The sequence below is a fragment of the Hakea prostrata genome, chromosome 4, assembly GCF_041222555.1.
Source record: "Hakea prostrata isolate BN-2017 chromosome 4, UWA_Hpros_2, whole genome shotgun sequence".
NCBI classification, from domain to species: Eukaryota; Viridiplantae; Streptophyta; class Magnoliopsida; order Proteales; family Proteaceae; genus Hakea; species Hakea prostrata.
This window is the reverse complement of record NC_142603.1, coordinates 20621506-20637947: the sequence shown is the minus strand read 5'-3', so window position 1 is coordinate 20637947 and position 16442 is coordinate 20621506. Positions and strand designations below refer to the sequence as shown.

General features: G+C 39.7%; 2 protein-coding genes across 2 annotated transcripts; both read left to right on the top strand.

Annotated features, from left to right (window-relative positions):
• Positions 1-1033: 1033 nt before the first annotated feature.
• LOC149018418 (E3 ubiquitin-protein ligase RSL1-like) lies at positions 1034-2090 on the top strand. The gene has a single exon (XM_089154360.1). It carries the CDS (start codon positions 1125-1127, stop codon positions 1776-1778), a length of 654 nt encoding a protein of 217 aa, XP_089010486.1. The 5' UTR covers positions 1034-1124; the 3' UTR covers positions 1779-2090.
• A 13211-nt stretch (positions 2091-15301) lies between these two features.
• LOC149018417 (zinc-finger homeodomain protein 2-like) lies at positions 15302-15751 on the top strand. Its single transcript, XM_089153887.1, has one exon. The coding sequence runs from the start codon at positions 15302-15304 to the stop codon at positions 15749-15751; it is 450 nt and encodes a 149-aa protein (XP_089010013.1).
• The last annotated feature ends 691 nt before the right edge of the window (positions 15752-16442 follow it).

Below are 16442 nucleotides of genomic sequence, written 5' to 3'. Positions count from 1 at the left end.
GTATTTGGGGAAACATGAAATAAACAAAAAAATTGAAAATTTGAGAAAGCTACAAAATTTACAGGAAAAAGTCCCAAGTTTTCACAAAATATCTCAGGTTTCCACGAAATTTTCCAAGTTTCCCACGAAATTTGGGAATATTTTTTCCTCATGAAGCAGCTGGTTCAACTAGGTTGAACCAAGTTTCGACAAGTTTCGACGAAATTTCGATAGTTTCTATCGAAACTGTGGATTTTTTTCGGTCCTCATGAATTTTGTTTCGCATTTTTCAAAATGAAAAATTTCGGTGGAAATTTCGCAAATTTCGATAGAATTTTGTTCTATACAGGATAACGTTTAAAGCGTCAATCAATGATGAATGTAAACTGGATGGGTTCAGAATTGATTCCTTGGCCGACAAATTTTTGGTTGGTTTCTATTCCAAGAAATCTAATGAGATGAGAATCTAAGAGATATGGAAGAAATCAAAGGTAACTTAACATTACATATTTGAACCTTCCAATCTCTAACGCCCAGTATAAGAGTCATATTGTCCTCTTGTACTAGAAGTAATTAAACCAGTCTTTGAAGTGGGAATTCTGTAAAGTGAGTTTTCACTTTAAATGATTCCATCTCTTTGAATAAATTCACTTTAAATTATTCCATCTCTTTTGTATAAAATTATTTTTCAAAATATAAAATTTTGGCATTAGAAAGAGAATAAAATATGTAATTAGGGGTAATTTGGTCATTAAAACGTTAATGAATATATAGTTTAAAAATTATTTATTGTGAATAATTAAAGGATATTTTAATTATAATATATTGTATTAAGTAATTTGATGGGTATTTTGGTCTCTCTAGGTTTAGAATTTAAATACACTCAATGCTAGCAATTAGCAAACGGTGTTAATCTATTTGAGACCCACACCAAATATATTGCACCTGGAAACCAACATTATTTTATGCATTTATGGTCTAATGAGGGGATTCACACGTAAAAAAAATCCCGCAATCAGTTAAATTTCATCTTCAAATCCCTTCAATTTGCTGAACTACTTACAGTTTCTCACTTTATTTGAAACCTGAAGAAGAAAAGAATTCATTTACTTCGCATCCCTCCACGCTTTACTTCGGTGCTGATTATGTCTTCGTCTACCCTTAAGAGAAAGCAGAAGAGATTCCAATGCAAAATCTGCTTTGAACGCTTTTGGAATTCCAAGTTGTTTACGGTGAAGGGATGCAAACATGTATTCTGTTCTGGTTGCATTGCCAGTTATGTGGAATCCAAGTTAGCAGAGAAGAAATCGAGTATAAAGTGCCCAGATTTGAGCTGTAAAGAAACGTTGGAGCTTGATTCCTGTCGTTCAATCCTTGCACCCGATGTGATTTGCAGGTGGGGTGTTGTTCTTTGTGAGTCTTTAATTAGCGAGGATCAGAAATTTTATTGCCCTTTCAAAGATTGCTCTGCCCTGTTGGTGAATGATGAGACGGGAATAATTAGAGAATCAGAGTGCCCCATTTGCAGAAGACTGTTCTGTGCGCAATGTAAGGTTCCATGGCATTCAGGCAAGAAATGCAGAGATTTTTGGAATTCAAAAATCAATGGAAAAACCAGCGAAGACATGATGGTTATGGAGCTTGCGAAGAAGAAGAAATGGCAGAGATGTCCCAAATGCCGTTTTCTTGTGGAGAGAACCGAGGGTTGCCTGCAGATCACATGCAGGTGTGGGTTCAGTTTCTGCTACAATTGTGCCTCTCCAATGGAAGATCACTATTGCCACAACTGTAAACACTAACTATCTTTTTCTTGTGTAGATTTGTGAAAGTTTAATAGGAGGGTTTCTTTGCTGCTAGCTCAAGTTCTGTTTAGCTTTTCTTTCTCAAATTTTCCTTTACTTTTCTTTCATTGCTGAATGCTCTTGATTCTCTTTTTTATTTTTGGTAGAAGATTTTCAGCTAGATGTATTTAAAGTTCAACTACAAGGGTTATCCTCTACTCTAAGCAGGACTCACTGAGAAGTGACAGGGAATGAATGCCATCGACTTACAAAAAGGATTTTCCCTTAACAAATTTGTAGTCAATTCACCTGTTGAGTTCTTCTGCATTTAACATTTGGAATGCATACTCATATTATTTAGAGCAAATTGCACTAACACCCCACTTTAGGTTTGAAAAACACAGACACTCTAATTCACTAAACAAATTAGTCCATTCTCTTAGTGAAAGAGTTAATCCATTGTTTATTTTTCTTTAATTCTAAAGATGCCCTAACCAAAATCTAAGAAGAAAAAATAAAATAAAAAATCAAACAACATTGTCTTCATCAAATAACCTTCATAGGCGAATAATGTCACTTTTTTTCTTTTTTTGGTAAATGAGAATAAGATTTCTTGGAAGGGTATAATAATTTTTACAATAATGTAACTAACCATTGTAACAGAATAGGACCTATGTCTTTTCAAACGGAAAATAGGGTGTCAATGCTTTAAAACCTCTAGTTTGGGGTGCCAGTGCAATTTGTTATTTTATTTATACACAATTACACTAGTTATACATATAACCCTTTTTGTCAAGAATTGATGATGATCACTATGTTCCCCAAAAAAATATGTGGGTCAACAAACTGCCTATATACAAAGTAATGATCATGCAAACCTTAGGATTTACTCATACTAATTTTCAAGTATGTAGATGATACTCAATACTGATCATAATTCTTATAGAATCTAGGTTAATATTTTATGTAATCTCAAACTCTTATCTAGTACTTCAAGTAAACCAAAATTCTACAAGACTTGTAATACAAGGACTCTATCTTATTTGAAGATGCACATGAAAGTGACAAGGACTCTCTACCTTATCGAAAGCATTGTTTGAAGTTGATGGTAATTCTTAAAAAACCGTGGTCAATATTTTATGTAATCTCAAACTCTTATCCAGTATTTCATGTAATCCAAACTCTATAAGACTTTTGGTTGTGGAGGGTAGGCAACCCAAGAGCCCCTCATGAAGAACCACACACACCCCCTCGGGGAGTTGGAGAACCCTCTGGGAAGAATCCTTTACACCCCCTCGGGGAGTTGGAGAATCCTTTGGGAAGAATCCTTTACACCCCCTCGGGGAGTTGAAGAACCCTTAGGGAAAAAATCCATTACACCCCCTCGGGGAGTTGGAGAACCCTTTGGGAAGAATCCTTTACACCCCCTCGGGGAGTTGAAGAACCCTTTGGGAAGAATGCTTTACACCCCCTTGGGAAGTTGAAGAACCCTTTGGGAAGAATCCATTACACTCCCTCAGAGAGTTGGAGAACCTTTTGGGAAGAATTCTTTACACCCCCTCAGGGAGTTGAAGAACCACAAACACCCCGTCGAGGAGCTGGAGAGCCTTTCCCTGAAGGATCCCCTCGAGATTCACTCGGAATAGGATCGGACAATGAAAGAACCCCCAATGCTAAGTCCGAAGGGGAACGTTGAAGACGACCAAATCAAAAGGGTTAGTTAGAGATAACCACCCATCATACCCACTCCAAAATTTGGGGAAGTAGATGATGGAGTACCGGCTCCATTAGCCCCACTAAGAAAAGGTACGTGCTTCCTAAGGCAACTCGTCCTACTCTTCTACTCAATGGGCGAAATCGACGGAGGATTGCCCCTAGGTAACCACTATATAACCTCCATCCTAAGATGGGCAAGGTATGAGACTTTACTCACTATCATTCTCTATGCTTTGAGAACCTCTCAGAGCCTTTTATTGTTGCCAAGACTAACTTGGGCGTTAGAGGTGGTCCCCCAACCAACACCCGGTTGGGCAGCTCTAATTTCCTTTGTGAGTGCAGGCATCACACCTACTCATATCACGTTGGAGAAGCCTTCAAGAGGTCGTCCAACTACCTGACTGACGTGAATAAGGTCTAGACGCAACAAATTGGTGCCGTCTGTGGGAAACGTTATGGAGAGTCATGGTGAGACGCACCACCAACCATGCTATTTTGAATTCCGATCAAGGCACTACTCAAGGAAGAAAAAGGGAGATGGAGAACGGGCGCGATCAAGGTGTTCAAGAGCAGGTTCCCCTTTCTCCTAATCAACAAAATCAAAGTCAAGAGCAAGGTCAAGTGGGGATTCCAGAGGTTCCTTCAAGAACCATACCAACTCCATTTGGAGAAGGAGGTTCGAACCAACCCTTGATCACAGCAACAGTGACCGATTTACAAAATATGCAAAGAGAAGTGCAACAAAAAATGTTGGAACTCCAAGGAGTTGTTCGAGGCTTAATTCATCAAGTCGGGGTGCCACCAAGACCCGCTCGAAATACTCAAGAAGGAAGAACGTGTGAAGTCACTCGGCATACTCGGGCTAGACAACGTCTAGAGAATGAGGTTCGAGAAGGGAAAATTTGAAGGAAGCCCAGGCAATCAAATGAGTGCGTTGGAGAAAGAAATCAAGGAGTTCATATTGAAGGACCACCTGCCCAGGAATCAAACTTGGGGAAGTGTATTCAATCGTTTGTCCGGGGTGAGGCAATCGAGACTCCCAGATGAGAAATAGTTTGTGAAAAAAAGGACAAAAGCCAAGGAAGGAGGGACATAAGGTCGGGTAACCCGAGAGTGTCAACCAGCCAAACACGATCCTCACACTTGCCTTCCTCCCACTATTCAGATCTTGGAAGCATTCGATCTCCACAAGAAGGACATCAAGATGCAAATGGTCTCGGAAGGAGATTGGAAAACTTGGAGATGAAGCTTGACAATCGGGACAAAGATGATGACTATGATGTGGTCGATAGAGAGCCCTTTTCAGAAGAAGTCATGAGAGCACACCTTTTCCCCCCAATTTCATTATGCCAACGTTCATTCCTTTTGAAGGCAAGTCTAATCCTCGCTAGCACATTAGCTTGTCACATCCCTCCAGCCGGTACCCTATTTGGAATACCTGGAGGTGTGATCCACAGCCCCAAAAATCAAGTTTAGGAACGATCATATCCATTTAGCACAACAACATAATCAAAAGCAAGAACAAACCATAGTATTCAAGTAATTTAATAAACAAAATCAAGAAAGGATCTCAGAAGGATCACAAAAGAATATCAGAGTGTGGATAACATGATACCAAATCAAAAGACAACTGTAAAGTATAACGAAAATATACCCCACAATATAGGTGGAAGGTAGATCGAAAACTAGAGCAAAACTAAGCTAATACAAATAAAAGGAAAAGTCTAGAAGAAACAAGAGAAATCTAATCAACATCTTCCATCAGCTCTTCTTCTTCTCTGATCTTCATCTTCTTCACCTTTGGGTTGTGCTCTTGTAGCTTTAGGTCAGCATTTAGCTCACGATCCCATCGGCGAACAAGACGATGCCGGCTGCCGTCAATAGGAGCCATCAATGCAGTCCAAATCTGAGTGTTGGCTGCCCCACTAGTCATAATCTTGTCTAGGGACTTCCGGAACTGTACCATATAAGGAAAAGTCCTCTGTACTGTGGCACAGGTTCTCTTCCGGACCTGCAAAGTAATCTAAAAACAAGTCTCGTGAAGGGTAAGCTCAAAAGAACTTAGCAAGTACATCCAATCACAATAAGCATCTTCAAGCACAAGCAAGGCAACATAGATGCAATGATATGAAACAATATATGCAAGTATGCTTCTAATTTTATGTATGTATGCTAGTCTCTATTGGTAGACATGCTTTAAGTCATAGCACCATACTCCCATGGGTAGGGTCTCAAATCACTCTCCCTCAACCATCTCGGTATCTTGGGTTCTCCGGTTGGCAATGGGTCCTCAAACCTTCTCGGGCAACCTTGGCTTGGGTTTAGGTCAACACTCTCTCACATCACCATTTGGTCTAAGTAGTGGCGCGTGTACAGGGATAATTTTAGCCCAATGCAATTCATCTTCTTAGTTATATCAACTTAGAGTTAGATACTTCCATTCCTCCCCTCTCGGGATCCTTTCCTGTATCCTTCTCACTAGAGTCAGCATATCCTATGGCTACAACCAACTCAGACTACAGATTCATTAACCCTATTGGTCATCCACAAATAGCAAACGGGAAGCTCTCATGTCCTCTCACTGATTTCACACCGGTCTTGAGCGCCCATGAGCCCAAGTCCACTACATGCAACCCTACCAATGAATGCCCCCCACAATGTGATTCATGTCCTATCACGGGTTGGTTACCGGTCTTGAGCGCCCACAAACCCCCATTGCTACCACGGGTCACTCTGTCCCATTTCCCTTCCAAATATGGTCTGATATAACAGGGCATTCCTAGCCAAATACTGCTAGACCAATCCTAGGTATGTCAACCAATAGTCAGGGAAAGAGTCAAGGGGCACCATAGGAAAGCATCCTATACCACCTCCACTGGTATCCAAAGACAGAAACGCCAAAAGGGCATTCCCCATTCCACAACTACAACCTAGGCATTCACATCACATCATGATTCCATACATATCTCATTCACATTCACATCATAGTCCAAATCACATTCACAATATTAACTCATCAATTCCAATTATGTAAATAATATTATAAACATGCTATTGTAATTGCATAAATATCATGATGTAAAGAAGGAGAGCAATTTTATGAGAGGGTCGGTCATCCCAGAATTACATTATACGCAAATAGGTCTTTTACAACCATGAAGTTGACCCGTACAAGTGTGTCCCAAGGTGACGTCCCGATCTTTAGATCCAAGTGGATTGTTCCTTCTGCTATCATTGAAGATCCTGCAAAGCCATAAAGAGGCATTGTGGATGGGGAGTAAGTCATCGCACTATCTTAAGTCTTTTGAACGCCTCATAAGACAACAGATCAACCGATGAGCCCGTATCAACCAGAACCTGGTGAACCTCCCGATTAGTGATCTTTACTTTAATGATGATCGCATCGTCGTGAGGCACCACAATCCCTCTCAAATCATCATCCGTGAATGTTATGGGTTCCAGGCACGCTGGATTTTGCCTCTTTTTTGGCAAGTGTACAGCTCCCACGAATCGTGCTTTTTGTTTTGCCTTCTTTATTGACTCCACGGTCGGGCCACCCATTATAACATAGACTAGTGTCTCCTCTCGATCCTCCTTCTCTTTTCCTTTGTCAGCCTTTTTGGTGACTTCTTTCGGACTGGACGATCGGGCCTTTTTCCTTGGCTCGAGTGACCTTTCCCGAGGCTTTCCAGATCTTCGAACATACTAGCCAAGTTTGCCTTCTTGGATCAATTTCTCAATCTCCGATTTGAGGATTCAACAATTGTCCATGTGATGTCCATAATCTTTATGGAAGTGACAATATTTTGTCATATCCCGATCTTTCTAGAAGAGAATGTAGTTTCCTGGGCCACTTTAAGGACTTCTTGTCCCAAATATTCATCAGAATTTTCGATGGCTTGGCATTGAGGGGGGTATAGCTTTCCCGTCTTTGGTCACGCTTCCATCTATTCTTTGATCCTTGATTCCGATCGTTCGAGGAATTCTTTTCGGTCTCTCGATTGGGCCTTTGATCTTGATCAGCTTTTACCCGAGCGTTTATTACTTTATAAACGCTAGCTTGCTTCTTGCATTTACTCAACAGAGGTCTGTATGTCTTGGGTTTGTCTGTCAAAAGGACTTCCAAAAGTCTCTGGTGGGTAATGCCACTCCAAAGTGCACTATATGCAACTTGGTCATCAAGATCCTCGATCTCAATGGCTACTTCGTGAAAACGCTTCAAGAAATCCCGAATGGACTTGCTTCATCCCTTCCTTATAGCGAATAAGCTATCAAATGTTTTCTTGCTCCCGATTGCACTTCTGAATCGGGCTATGAACTTCCGGGCAAGTTCCGTGAAGTTGTGAATGGATCCTGGCTGCAGGCTGCTGAACCACTTAATGGCTGGTCCTTTCAGCAAGGCCGGGAAGGTTCTGCAGAGCGATTCATCTTCTCGTCCAAGGATAGTCATTACCGACTTGAAGTAACTAACATGTTCTTTCAGGTTTGTCTTTCCTTCGAACGAGGTGAAAGTTGGCATGATGAAATTTTGAGGAAGAGGCATATTCATGATTTCATCTGAGAAAGGTTCCCGATCAACCACGTCGAGATCTTCATCATGATCCCGATCATCCAATTTGCGCTCGACCTTCGCCATCCTCCTTCGAAGGTGGTTCTACCTCGCTCCATTCCCATCAGATTCAGCAGTGTCTTCTCTTCTAGATTGCGTTCTGGCAACCGACATCCTCGATCGGGTTGCTTGAGGATGACTTTCTCCGTGTTGCTCTATCTCCTCCCGACGGCTTCTTTGAGGTAAAGATCCAGTCTTAGAAAGTACCAAGATACTGTCTAGGGTGCTGATTCTTGTCCCGTTTGGTGTTCTTTGACGATGGTCAGGACCAGTATGGATGTATCTCTGACCCTCGGCTTGTCCTCCTCTCGGGATCCTTCCTCTCGGTCGAGATCTTTTGGCATTCTAGAAGGCTCTCAGTAACCTTCCCGTCTGGGTGTTTCGTCTTGGTCACTACTCGACTCCGATCTGATGGACCAAACCCCGTAGCACCCCCTACATCTTGAGCATTCTCTTCCGGAGTTCATCTACATCTGCTGTAGTAGCATGCCCCTAGGGGCCTTTGGACGTACCTTCCCCGTTTGGATTTTCAAGGACCTGGTTATCCTCAGGAGGATCTTGTTCCACTCGGGTTGAGCGTTCGGCTCCATCGTCCTGTTGTGTTTGATCATCTAAGTTTGGGTTCTCGCCGGCAGTTTCCTGCCGAACGTGCCCATTGTTAGCTCCTCATCTTGCCATGATTTGAAGATTGTCTTTCCCAAAGACGGCGCCAAACTGATGCGTCACAGTTATATCGCTACTCCCGACTAAGCCTCCTCTCATTCTCGGGATGATGAGTTCCTGCAAGAAAGGTTAGACGCAGACTAGATTGTGTGCCAGGCAGCCGCCTCCGATGGCTTAGTTAGGCAGTGAACAGGTTAAGATCCCGTGCCAAAGCTACACAAGATTATGTTCATAATGTATTGGATGCTTACCATAGGGGTGTGTCCCTACTTTTATACTGTAAGTATTACATTTTTTGTGTTTGGCAGGTTTATCCGACAAGGGCTGTTGTTTCTCCTGAGATTATGCTTCCTTGTCGCTGGTCCCGCTCAATTGGCTAATGAGTTGACCTTCCCTTTTGAGTATGGTTGCCATATAGGTTCAACATATGTAACACCTTGATTTAGAAGGTCAGTAGATGTCCCGACCAAGTGGCATTTTAAGCCCCAACTCGGGCTTATGGCAGTCGGGTAGGAAACTCCCGTATCAAAAACCAATCAAATTGTGAAAAAAAAAATCACCAATTTTAATATGTAAACTCTTTTAAGGTTAAAAGGAAAAAAACGGTGTAATTAGAGGATTCCAGCTACCACCAAACTGACCTGCCATTATCTATTGGTTTTGCTTGGACAACCAACTTGTGTTGTCTCAAGACACAAGGGTTTACCGATCCATTCTTGCATTTGTTTAGTGGATTGATTGTCGATTGAAGTGAAACAAATCATTTTGGGATTTGGGTTTTATTTAGTCACCTTATTTAAGTGAAGAAAACAACAAGAGTCAATAGCTTTGTTCAAATCAACTTTTACTCTTAGTAGTTTGATTGAGGAGGACAAAGATCTAAAATCGGTTTGAAAGAAAAGGGAAGAAAGAAACCCCAACATGGGTTTGGGTTTGGTTTGAGTCCTACTAGGATCTTTTACCTTAGGTAGAAGAATTTAATCTTAGCCATTGGATCGGTATACTCCACATGGCAGATTCTCAGGCCTAACTGGGCACTGTCATGGCACTGTCATGGTGATAGCACCCACAATAGCAGCCACACACCTGATGATTGAGCAGATGCGTCAACCGAGAAGGCCCAGGACAAGATGTACACTCGAGCAAAAGCAGTGGATGTATACTTTGTAACAAGTCTTGGTTTTTTTTTTTTTTTCTTTTTGGATAGAATGAGATTTTATTCCACTAATTAAAAAGGGGGCAAAGGGGAACAAGCCCTCCTTCCCGCAAGATCAAGAAGCCAAGGAGACATCACAGCCAGAAAAGCCTGGAGCACAAAATCAAGCCTTGTAGGGCCTAAGCATCAACAACAACATTAAGGTGCCTAGGGTATAGTTGAAGAGTACTTTAACTGACAAGTTGAAATGCCTAGGATCTCGTCAACTAAAGGGGCCAGAAGTAGAGAGTTTGAGGCACTGAGAGAACCTCCACCACAGCTAGACAAATTAGACTCCACTAGGATTTGGAAGAAGTCACACTCTGAAGCAAGAAGAATTCCATCTAAGATAGCTTCCAGTTCTCCTTCAAGGTTAGAATACATTTGTGCAAAGTTTGAGGTAGCAAAAGCAACAAGTCCCAGGTGGAGGTTCCAAAGAAAGAGACTTTGTGAGATAGATCATTTTTGTCAACATTTTGGGGTGTCTGACTATTTTTAAGGCTTGGATCCACAACCATAAGAATCTAATAAAACACAACCTTTAAACTAGATCATGATCTACTCTTTGTGTATGGTAACCATACTTGTTTTTTAAATGATTATCATCTAGAAATAAGAATATTAAAAAAAAAAAAATTCAAATGGTTTTATCATATTGTTGTTGTCTTTTAATTAGTTGCTTACAATCCAATCTAAGCTCTTTTATAGTGATAAACAATAATGGGAATGGTTCCCACATGCCATTGTGGACAGTAATGTGCCTCTCACTCGCATCATTAATGGGCTCTTGTTGAGTAGACAAACATGCAATGCTCAAGGTTTATGGGTTAGATAACTTCTAAACCCAAATTATTTAACATTACCGACAACAATTCTATGTTTTGGATGGGCTAAAGTGGGCCAACTAAGTCTTTATGTCATGTAAAAGCCCATTTAGAGTTATTTTGTTAGACCAAATGTGCAGGATCATAATCTAGGATTCCAGGGCCCACTTTAACCCATTCAAGATTTGCAACCCTTCACCAACCACAGTGTCATCCATTAGAATAGGCTGGGATCTTGTGACAACCAACTCCCGATTCCTCCTATGAGCCACAATTCCTTTCGGGTCATCAATGGTCAGAGATGCATTGCAATATAGGAGAATGGCATTGTCCTCCATGTTGTTGTGGGACCCACAAGTTTTGGTATAAATTGCCCCCCTTTTTGGTAAAAAGCCTCTTGATTTTGCTTCAGTCTTGTGGCCATTGGATGTTCGAAACATGGTCGAAATCTTGACCACTCATTGCTTTAAACTACTTAAGTGAAAAGAGATGCAGTGAGTGGTTGAGATTTTGATCTCAACCACGTTTCAACCATCCAAAGGCCTCCTCCCTTATTTTTGGTAAACAGGCCCCCTACCTTATTTGAGACATACCTTTTGGAGGTCGAGGAGCCCTTCCTAAGTTTCTTTCACCCCATTTTTTTTAAAGTTTTCTTGTTATAGGTGAAACTTTAACAGATTTTGACAGAGTCCAGATCCTCTAACCCCCCCCCCCCAATCCCTGTGCTCCCAAATTTCATTCTCACAACCAACCCACCTAAAATAGGTGGACCAGGGTGGTCTATGTTAGGTGGGCTGTGAGAAGAGGTTTTTGGGGTACGGGGGTAGTGGGACTAGAGGATCCTAATCCATCTTTGACCTAGTGTAATCTCTCACATTTAAACCCTTGTAAAATGTCCATCCACTCGGGCCGCCCTCTTAGCTTTTTCTAGTTTTTCTATACTTTTAAGCTATTATTCGGCCATTTCAGAGTCATCTATGCTCCCAAAATTCTACGACATAGTCATGCTAATCATTTTCTAAGGCGTTACTTTATGTGACAAGAGTAAATCCAACCCCTATCTTTACCTGAGTCAGACAATGCATAAGATATCACATTTGTCCTCATTGGGATAAAGCAAGTCTTTGTCACAAACCTTGTTTGCAACCCTAATGTGAGTTAGAGACTTCATTTCGTGAGAATCATATTAAGAGGTTCTAAGGGGAGAAGAAGTAGAGGAGCTCAAGACCTAGGGCTACCAAGCTCTGTTTGAAGGCTAAAAACTGCTCATCTCACCTATAAATTAAGCACCATAGCAAGGTGAATCTCCCTCTTCTTTACCTATCCATATAAATTTTATTGAATTTGACCATATATTGGATTAATGGTGGAATCACCCATGCATGAGAATGGGGAAAGCAAGTTAGTTCTCCTTGTTAATGGTTCTTTGTTCTATAGCCTTAGTGTGTAATTTTGATGTTAAAATGGTGGTGCATCTATAGGGATTGGATAGGATTTAGGTTCCAATTCCAAATTTAGGGAAAATGTGACCCAATAAATAGACTATAATTGAGGCCCTTTTGATAAGGTAAATAGGCAGAAGAAGGCCCTTTGGGTGGGGAAGACTCATTGGAAGTCTCACTAGAATTGGAGGAAAAGAAGCCCCAAATTCTGGGGTGGAATTTCTTCGAGGTATCCACTGATCAATATAGCGGTAGTTGCTGTAACGACCTTATATAGGTTTTCAAAGTCAAATTTTGGTTAAATTGAAAAGGGGATTTAAGGAGGTAAAGTTTTCTCATCATCATTGAATTGAGTGCACTACAATTAGGGAAGGTTGGTGAGCTTTGCGGTTCACCATACCACTTTGGGATCACATTCGAATTGGATTAACAAATCAACAAGCAAAGGAGGAATTGGATGCTAGACTTAGGGTGCCACTTTGCTTTCCATCATGCCATGTAGGCTATGCTTATGTTGTGTTATGAGTGTGAGACTATGTTAACATGTTGCATGTATTCATATTATAACATGTGGGTCCCACACCTATCACACACACACTCTACAATATAAATATGCTTACTTTCATTATCTTGGTCCTTAATGTGGATATATGTGAAGCACGGGTGAATGGGATATGAATCATTATGATGTGACGTGGGTGGTGGCTACCATGATTGCCTTTGAACCTTCAAAGGGTGGTCGAGCTTACTTGCTTTTGAGCTGAGATGGAAGATTCTTGGGAATGAAATCTTGTGCGAGTAATGCTTCTTCAGCAACACAAGTGGAGCTTTAAACAATCAAATGCTTCATCTTCTTAGTAATCAATTTAGGAATTCAATCAGCAGTGGTACATTCATATTAAAAGGATGATGTAATCCTTTATACTGGTTCTATAACTACATTTGTAACACCATTATCTTGATGTCTTCTCACTTTGAACTTCCAATATTTAGGCACATTAATTAGTGTAACCACCTCTTTGTAGATTACTTAGTAAGAGGTGCTAGGTTGTTTGCTTTGTCTAGATTTTGGTGATTGTCTCTCCACCTACTTTTGTGTTAAACTCTTCATCTTATGTCCTCTAGAAATATTTCCGTGGAGAGTTTGATATAAAGTTCTTGATGACCCAAAAAAAAAGACCACTGGATTTTCAGGATTTTATGCACTTAACGAACAAAAGCAACACCATTAGCTAAACCATTTCACATTGCTACTAAAAGGAAAAAAGAAAAATAATACTTTAAACAAGAGAACCCTTTAACCCACTATGGGGACTCAAACCTGGGACCTAGTGATTGAAGCACATAACTGAGGGCATCAAGTTGTTAGTCCACAAAATTATTGGTTACAATAAATATGGTTCTGCAATGAATTAGACCAGAAAATTGGACTAAATCAACTCTAGCCTAGGACGAGAACAAACTTGTCCAAAGTAGGCTGAAAGCCAGATTTAGATATGGTAGTTATCTATGGTTTGGGTTTGAATTTTGAATTTTCTTTTTTATAAATGATGCAAGATTATCACAGGGGTAGTTGTAGGCAGTTTTAAGAGTTGGTTATCCCCTTCCTCAATAAATAGCAGTATAAACTAATTGTGAAGAACACAGAACACAGATCAATAACAATTTACACTTATCATATTTATCTTAGTTATCATAGAGTAGGTTTTGTTGTTCTCTTTCTTCTGTAGCCTTAGTGTAGTGATGGTACAGGTTCTCCAGGACGGAATCCCATGAGTTTGAGTTGCCATCTCTCAAAAGGCATCAAAGTCCTCGATGCACAAGAGCGGATAGAATCTACAACAACCTCAAAATTATTCATTCCCTTAGGTCAACTGTAGACCCTGACATAGTAAATCTAAGAAGAAATTACACCAACACAAGCAATAGTTTTTGATAATGTATAATGGTTTCGATATAGTATGGAAAAGTAATATCTAAAAAAAAACTGTACCATACCATTTTGCATCTACATCTACAAACATGTTGTTGCACCACAATGGTACTGTAGGGGTGTGGCATACGAGTATTATACAAATGGTATAGAAACAAATGGTATACGAGTAGTATACAAAGTGGTTTTATGCAATATGGCTTAAATTTATATCATTAGCACCAGACCCAAAACCATTTCCGTACCATACAACAATAAAAACTATTTTTAGATACTATGACCTACCGTACTGTTTTTGTGCCAAATTCACACCCTTAGACTGAACCCCAAATAATAAAGCAAACCAATTGATCGAGTATAAAAATCATTGAAGTGTTCCCTATAAAATTACCCAAACATAATAAAAAATCGCTAAAGGCAAAGTAAATTTATATTAATTAAATTTAAATTGCATTCAAGAAAAATTTATTGAATGGCTTCACTCCTAAGGATTCAAATATAGGACCTTGCGTTTGAAACCTTTCACCCTGAACAACCAAGAAAATCTGCAAAAGATTATAAGAATCTCATTCAAGTCCCTCATTCAAACTACCTAATTATGGAAAAGTTAAAATAATTAAAAAGTATATAAGGCGAAAATAAATTTCTTTATATCTGCCAAACTTTAATTGCTTACACCCAAAATTTGGGTAATACCTTTACTTAGAAAGAATTTAACCCCACAACCTTGTGAATCAATCACAGAGTCCAAAATATTTAAGAATTTCATTTACGTTTTGAAAATCGTACTACCTAAATATGTAAAATTTACATAGTTGAAAATTGTTGAGGGTAAATTGAATTCAATAAAATCTGCCAAACTTTAATTGCATACACACAAAAACAACATAATGCTTCATTCATGAGATTCAAAATCATGACTGTGTGAACGATCTTTTGGTGAACTTAAGAATTTTATTAAAGTCTACTCCGTCAAACTACCTAAATATGGAATTTTTTACATAATTTTAAATCCCTATAATCCATGTATAGTTAATTATATTTATTATATTTATTAGACTTCCAAATAAAGTATTTACTACAGCACCTGTTACGCCAAGACCACTATTATATAGGATAGAGCAGAGCAGCTTTAGATATTTCGACAATTAGAAAAAACATGGTGAACTCCAAGCATGAGTTTGTGCATGGTTCCTGCAAGAGAAATCATGCAACAAAGCTTGGAGGCCATGGCTTCGATCTGAACTTCGAGCCAACTGATAGTGGATTCAATTGTGTGGCATGTAAGTGCCATGTGGGCTTCCACAAAGAGATAGATCTTGTAGATGTGAAAGGTGATGAAATTGAAGAGAATCCATGTCGAGCTCCCATGGTGATAGAGCAGCCACAACATCAACCACATCATCCAGAGATGGTGCATTTGCGTCCACAGAGGAAGAGGACAAAATTCACACAAGAGCAAAAGCAATGGATGTATGCATTCGCCAATAGTCTTGGATGGACTTTCCAAAGAGAGAGATGGGGTGAGATCGATCAATTCTGTCAGCATATCGGGGTTCCAAGGCCTATTTTTAAGACTTGGGTCCATAACCATAAGAAGCACAAATGATCCTTCCATTAGACTGGGTTCAAGTTGTCAATCTGGAGAATTAATGGGATAGTATGCAATTGTTAGGTCAAGTAGATAGCCATCTCAATTGTCTTCCATTTAGCATATATGAGCTCTTGCCTAAAACTCTTTTCATTATTGTTTTGTTGGGTTCCTTACATGTAGGCTAGTTTATCCATGTCTTGTTTCTTCCATCTTAATGTCTTTGTCTTTTATCTGAAAGTTAACATCTTTGTCATCATTTTCCCTACCCCGTCCTACCTATTAAAACTGAATCTTTAAACTAGACCAAGATCTACTATCTGTTTGTGGTCACTATACTTGTTCTTTACATGATTATCACCTAGCTAGAGATAAATATCTAAATTCATGAGTGATCCTATCCTATTGTTGTAGGTTTTATAATTAGTTGCCAGATAATCGAAGAAACTTTTGTATTTTAAAAAATTATAACAAGAAGGCTTCCTCTTAAGAGAGACCCAAGTTTGGTCTCTCTGTGGTGCTGGATTTTTGGAATTTGGAAAGCAGTGGAAATTTGTTTTAGACTGTAATTTTAGTGAGGTGAGAAAATATTCATAATTTTTTGTCTTCTTAAGTTTTTCTTGCTGCTCATATTTTATCTTCTAATAGTCTTAAAATAGGTTGGATTGGGATTGATCCTAAATGGGCTGGTATTGTGTCATAGACTTTT

Coding starts and splice junctions, on each gene's coding strand:
- LOC149018418 (XM_089154360.1), top strand. CDS start 1,125: ATGTCTTCGTCTACCCTTAAGAGAAAGCAGAAGAGATTCCAATGCAAA.
- LOC149018417 (XM_089153887.1), top strand. CDS start 15,302: ATGGTGAACTCCAAGCATGAGTTTGTGCATGGTTCCTGCAAGAGAAAT.